Source organism: Ovis aries, chromosome 15 (genome assembly GCF_016772045.2).
Source record: "Ovis aries strain OAR_USU_Benz2616 breed Rambouillet chromosome 15, ARS-UI_Ramb_v3.0, whole genome shotgun sequence".
NCBI lineage: Eukaryota > Metazoa > Chordata > Mammalia > Artiodactyla > Bovidae > Ovis > Ovis aries.
This window is the reverse complement of record NC_056068.1, coordinates 21778373-21785268: the sequence shown is the minus strand read 5'-3', so window position 1 is coordinate 21785268 and position 6896 is coordinate 21778373. Positions and strand designations below refer to the sequence as shown.

Genomic DNA, 6896 nt, shown 5'->3' with positions numbered 1-6896 from the left:
GAAGGAGATCAGTCCTGGGTGTTCATTGGAAGGACTGATGCTAAAGCTGAAACTCCAGTACTTTGGCCACCTGATGTGAAGAACTGACTCATTGGAAAAGACCCTGATGCTAGGAAATATTGAAGGCAGGAGGAGAAGGGGACGACAGAGGATGAGATGGTTGGATGGCATCACTGACTCAATGGACAGGAGTTTGAGTAAACTCTGGGAGTTGGTGATGGATAGGGAGGCCTGGTGTGCTGCAGTCCAGGGGGTTGCAAAGAGTCGGACACAACTGTGCAACTGAACTGAACTTAACACAATTAATAATTGATAGAGCTAGGATGTCAATCAAGGTCTTCCCGACTTCACTGTGTACTCTCTTAATCACTGTATAGACTGGCCTGAGTCAGAACCATCTCTTCCCAAGAATTATATTCTTCCCAAGAATTCAAAGAAAGATTTGCTCTGGAAATCCAATACCTTTTTATTGTTTATTTTTTTGGGCACACTGCTTGGCACATGGGATCTCCACCAGGGATCAAACTCATGCCTGCTGCATTGGTAGAATGGAGTCTTAACTGCTGGGCCACCAGAGAAATCCTCCAATACCTTTTTTACATACAGCAGTAAGCTGTGGCATGGTGGAGGGTACGGGATAAAGCAAGGGATAGTGAGAATCCCTGATTATGAGTTCTTCAGCTTCTTTGAGTCACTGTGTGAGTCCAGGTAAAGTCTTTTTTTCTTTGCCAAGTATTCCCACCCATAATGTTGGGATTAAAATTTTGCCAAAAAATGGAAAAAGAGAAAGAAGAAGAAAATATCAAGGTAACGTTGAGGGGCAAATATTTGAGTCTCACAGAAGGAAGACATTCTTTGTATAAATATAAATTTGAAATGTCATTAACGCTATGGTGATAATTACTACTCTGCCATGAATGAAGTACATACCTGGGAATCAGTTTCCCAGGTTCATCTTGCTGAATGAAGAGGGTTGGAAAGTATCTGTATATGCCTCTGGTTTTCTGTGCCTGAACTGAGCCACCCACCTCTTTCTCGGTGGCCTTCTCCATAGCATGGTGCTTCTGGGTCTGCCGAGAGAACCTCCCCAGGCACAGTTCTCTCTGTGCACACAGCCTTTGCTCCCAGAGTGGTGACTCTGGAACAGATCAGCCCTTGAAGGAGTGCTTACCTGTAGAGCTCTGCGGAAGAGGCAACCCTAGTAAACGTGAGGCAAGAGGCAGGAGACACAGCGACGTCATTCAGACTTCCTTAGGACTAACCCTTTTCTATTGCGACACTCAGAAATGTGGATCCCGTCAGCTTGTACTTCTCAGTATTCTGCACGCTTCATCTGACCAGGAACTGGCAAGTCTAACCTTGTCTTCCTTTGATTGACTGGATAAGTGAACTGTAATTGGGTGTCTGAATTCAGTGCTTCTGTGCTGAGCATGTCACACTGCTTCCCAGGGGTTGCCTCCAATCCCGTCTTATCTCAGTGGTTGCCCCTGATGCTCCTGGGTCAGGAGTTTCTTGTGGTGCGTGAGGGACAGGGAAAGGAGACCAGAGGGAGCAACAGAGGGGAGAGGCAGGTGTGGAAACAGCTCAGCGCCGCAGGACTGTATTTGTGGTGCTTTGCTAGCTCCAGGAATCCCGCAAAGGAGGGATCTAGTTTAACTGGCAAAACCCACAACCAGAAGGGACAGAACTGTTTAGCAAGGAGCAACTGTAGTTGTCATTTGCTTTTTCTGGACAGAGGTAGCTTCCAGAGGCTACCTGAGCAGACTCTTCCTGAGCAGATGTTTCCTTGTTGACCTGGAAATGATTTTTCCGGATAAACTTATCAAATCAATGACTTTTGAATATCAGTGTACATTAAAATCACCAAGGAGCATGGTAAAAATGTGCCCCATTCTCAAGGATTCTCATTCAGTAGCTCCTGGGTGTAGGCCAGGAATCAGCATTTTTAACAAACATTTTAGGTGATTCATGTAGTCAGTGGGCCACACTCCCCAAAAGACTGTCTTAGATTTAGTTCCAGTTTCCCTTCAGCCTAATTTTTGAAATAGGCTCTTTCTGCTGCCATCTATTTGTTTTAATCACTTTCTTTATTGAAGGATTTACTAGCATCTCCATGTTTACTGTTTCATTCTCACATAATCACAGTAACTGGAAAGGCAGTCAGAGATGGCTAGCTCCATTTTATTGAGGGTGAGGGGGTGGAGGTGGAACTGAGGCGTGGGGAGAGGTAAGTCATGGTGAGTCAGCCACAGAGGTGGGAATTGAAGTCCAGAATTGATGACTCTCAAACCAGGCAATCTTCTGGGGCCTATTTTCTCAGCTTGTGATTTCATATTTAATCATAGTTATTTCATAGGTGTCCAATTCATTGTGCTTGGGTAAGCGAAGTGTATTTGAGTTTTAAACAAAATAGCTTAGCATCCATCAGTGTACTAGTTTTTATATTTAGCGTATTGAAGCTTGTCTAAGCTTGAGTTAATATCTGCCCTGAGAGATGATGTGGAACTGACTTAATGTGCTTCTTTCTGTGCTTGCTTCCTTTATCATTTCTGACTTTTTTTTTTTTTAGGCCTGCTTCATCATACAAGATTTCAGTTCCCTGACCAGAGTCTTAACCACTGGACTGCCAGGGAAGTCTGATGAAGACTTTTAAGAGAATAGATTTCTCTTCCTCATGACAATAGGAACCCCTCTCTGGTCTTCTGGATAGAGGACTAAGTCAAAAAACCTCTTAATTTTCTTTTTCTCCAACTTGTATAGTACTTGGAAAATCTTGAAAACTCTCACTTTACTTATTTTTATTACAGTGTGACTTAAATGTACAAATATAAAGTAAGAATATAATGATCTTTTATTTATAGTTCTTATATAACTAAAAATATCACAAGACTAATACCATTCAAATTAATATCATAGCAGTTTAACATGGCAGATGATGTATTTTGCTGAGATTAAATTATCCCTTGTATTGTGATTATGGTATTCCTGTGAAAGCTCAGCTTCTTTTGAGTTCAAAATACCTATACCACCAAGCAACCTATATTATCTCAATTTTCTTACCACTTTTCTGTTAGAACTGCTGTGACAATGCAGTCTATGATGTGGTCTGGCTTTCATTTTATGCATGGAAACACATTTTCATTTTAAATCCACCTCTGTTCCTTTCTCATGATCCCAGAATAGTTAAGGCACCACTAAGACATACATGCAAATACAAGTATTGAAATCCCAAGGCAATACCAGGTTATAAAGTGGTCATTCAAATAATCCAGAATGCCTAAATTAAGAATTACTGTTCAGATTCACTGGTTCCCATACTTACACTATGATCAAAAGCCTTATCTACTGTGTTTACTTCCAAGAATGCCATTTTTTTTTAAGTCCCCTAAATTAGATTCTTTTTTCGATGATCCAACGGATGTTGGCAATTTCACCTCTGGTTCCTCTGCCTTTTCTAAAACCAGCTTGAAAATCTGGAAGTTCATGGTGCACGTATTGCTGAAGCCTGTTTTGGAGAATTTTGAGCATTACTTTGCTAGCGTTTGAGATGAGTGCAATTGTGCGGTAGTTTAGGCATTCTTTGGCATTGCCTTTCTTTGGGATTGGAATGAAAACTGACCTTTTCCAGTCCTGTGTCAAATTTGCTGGCATATTGAGTGCAGCACTTTCACAGCATCATCTTTCAGGATTTGAAAGAGCTCAGCTGGAATGCCATCACCTCCACTAGCTTTGTTCGTAGTGATGTTTTCTAAGGCCCACTTGACTTCACATTCCAGGATGTCTGGCTCTAGGTGAGTGATCACACCATCATGATTATCTTGGTCGTGAAGATCTTTTTTGTACAGTTCTTCTGTGTATTCTTGCCACATCTTCTTAATATCTTCTGCTTCTGTTAGGTCCATACTATTTCTGTCCTTTATTGAGCCCATCTTTGCATGAAATGTTCCCTTGGTATCTCTAATTTTCTTGAAGAGATTCTAGTCTTTCCCATTCTGTTGTTTTCCTCTATTTCTTTGCATTGATCGCTGAAAGGCTTTCTTATCTCTTCTTGCTATTCTTTGCTATTCTCTGCATTCAGATGCTTATATCTTTTTCTTCTTTGCTTTTCGCTTCTCTTCTTTTCACAGTTATTGTAAGGCCTCCTCAGACAGCTATTTTGCTTTTTTGCATTTCTTTTCCACGGGGAGGGTCTTGATCCCTGTCTCCTGTACAATGTCACAAACCTCCGCCCGTAGTTCATCAGGCACTCTATCTATCAGATCTAGTCGGTTAAATCTATTTCTCACTTCCACTGTATAATCATAAGGGATTTGATTTAGGTCATACCAACCTAGATAGCATATTCAAAAGCAGAGACATTACTTTGCCGACTAAGGTCCGTCTAGTCAAGGCTATGGATTTTCCTGTGGTCATGTATGGATGTGAGAGTTGGATTGTGGAGAAGGCTGAGCCCCAAAGAATTGATGCTTTTGAACTGTGGTGTTGGAGAAGACTCTTGAGAGTCCCTTGGACTGCAAGGAGATCCAACCAGGCCATTCTGAAGATCAGCCCTGGGTGTTCTTTGGAAGGAATGATGCTAAAGCTGAATGGAACTCCAGTACTTTGGCCACCTCATGTGAAGAGTTGACTTATTGGAAAAGACTCTGATGCTGGGAGGGATTGGGGGCAGGAGGAGAAGGGGACGACAGTGGATGAGATGGCTGGATGGCATCACTGACTCGATGGACGTGAGTCTGAGTGAACTCCAGGAGTTGGTGATGGACAGGGAGGCCTGGCATGCTGCAAGTCATGGGGTCGCAAGGAGTCAGACATAACTGACCAACTGAACTGAGTTAAAATTAGGTTTATTGATAATTTTCCTTTTTTATTCATCAGACACATAAAACTACCATTTCAGAGCTTGTGATCACCACAGGTAGCTATCACTCTAAGTCGCTTATAGTCCAAAACAAAAAGACAGGACATTCTAGTTATTCTGTGCTGCCTGCACAAGGGTAAATGGAAACTTCCTACTAAACTTTGCAAGAACTCTTATACCTTTGGACCTCCTCCCACCGCTGCCTTTGAGGACTCTTGGAGTTCTAGAGAGGTCAGGTTAGCCTTTTTTGTACAAGCAAAGTAGCCGCTTCACCCAATTTGGAAGGATTAAAGCTTGTCCTAGTTTTGCTTGATTGTTGTACTTCTAGCATGCTAAAGACCTAAAAAATAAGAGAAAGAAAATACACAGAAGGCAGCATTCCAGTACCAAACTGAAAAGAAACACAACAAGAGAGCAGCATGTTTTTAACAGCTTGCATGGAGAAAGCGGAAAAAATATTGACTGGGGAGTTTGGATAGCACTGTTCATTTTCTCTCACCGCCCGCGGTATTTGTCTTAGGGAGCAGGAGCCAGATACAATTCTGGCGCACAGGCCGGAGGAAGGGGTGGAGGGGTTCTGTGGAAGCTTGTGGAAGCCTGAGGATATAGCGGGGGAAATTAGGGCTGGAGACCCAGATGGCTCCGGGCCAGGATGAAGTCGGGGGAGGGAGGCGCTAAGTCTTTTTTCCTCCTGGCCTCGAGCATCCTCTTGGTCCCCTGAGTCCTAAGAGGGCACAGCACACGTCACTCAGGTAGGTTTCCGACGCCTTCAGATCAGCACGAGCAGGATGAATCCCTGTCCCTATTTCTTTCTCCTGGGAAAAGGACACGGGGGCTCCTTTCGCCTTCTAAGCCCATCTGTGTTTTGGAGTTCAGACCTACAGCTCCGGAAAAGGGGACCGGGCGGGGGTCCCCACCTGCTCTGCAGGCACTCAGTTCCCGGACTCCCGCTCCCGCCGAGCCCAGGCCTTAGCCCCGCCTATCAGGGCGCGGGGCGGGGCCAGGGCGCGGGGCGGGGCCAGGGCGCGCTGCGGGCGGCGGTAACCCGGCGGAGGAGGAAGAACATGGCGGGTGTGGCGGGGCCTGCCACCGGCTCGGGGGCCGCCGGCGGAGATGGAGACGATTCGCTCTACCCCATCGCGGTCTTAATCGACGAGCTTCGCAATGAGGACGTGCAGGTATTGGAGTCGCGCCCGGCAGCGGACGCGGGCTTGGCTGGGCGCGTGGTAGGGAAGGGGGCCAGCCGGCCCCCGAGGTTGGGGGAGGCCCGGGGATTGAAAGCCGGGACTCTGAGCGGAAACTTGACGGGGAGGAGAGGAGAGACACATGAGGGACCCGTGAGGACCCGGCGGCCCCGGAGCCTGCCCCGCACGCCTTGTTCTGACCCGCTGAGGCGGCGGCCCGGAGTCCCACCTGGTCCTGGGTGCTTGTGGGGGAACCGGCTTGCCGCCCGGGCGCCCTTTTTGGGCCTGGCGGTGAGGACGCCGCGTCCAGCCCGGGGCTGGCAGCGCCCGTAGCGGGGCGAGCGGGAGGCGGGCGGCGCGGGGCCGCGAGGGGCTGCGGGACGCCGAGGCGCCCTGTGAAATGCAGGGGAATGACTGCCTTCCTCGCGGCCTGCTGGAAACTGGCCCGGCTTGAGTGGAAATTAGAAATTAGGTGGGGTGGCTAAAGTAACCGAGGCGGGATGTCAGCTCTGATGGAACTTTTCTTTGAAAAGCCTGGGGTGGTACTCAGCCATCTCACCTGCTTTACCACTGCTACAGTTCTCTTTTTAAAATTGTCTCGCTTTTCCAGATATTGTATTTTCTTTCATTTCTTTAATGGGCCCGTCAGAGGGTTTCTCCTGAGAAATCTTACTTTAGCTAAAGAAGGCGTGTTCCCTTGTTTTTGAGGTTCCTCATAGAATAAAGTGTAAATTAAAGGTTTTTTCCCCTTCTTATCTGTATGCCATTACCTCACCTGTTTGCAGCTACTCTCTTTTGGTCTAAATCACAAGTGCTTCTTAACTTCATTCTTCTTTCTACCTTTTTTTTTGTTT

The 6896-nt window shown here is 46.1% G+C and overlaps 1 protein-coding gene across 3 annotated transcripts in view; it reads left to right on the top strand.

Moving 5' to 3' along the window:
* The first annotated feature begins 5905 nt into the window (after positions 1-5905).
* PPP2R1B (protein phosphatase 2 scaffold subunit Abeta) overlaps positions 5906-6896 on the top strand; it is a 35255-nt gene continuing 34264 nt past the window's right edge. For all 3 annotated transcript variants that reach the window (XM_004016013.5, XM_042232917.1, XM_004016010.6), the window contains exon 1: positions 5906-6036. In XM_004016013.5, the coding sequence (XP_004016062.1) occupies positions 5923-6036 (114 nt within the window). In that variant the 5' untranslated portion in view covers positions 5906-5922. The remainder of the gene's footprint in view (positions 6037-6896) is intronic.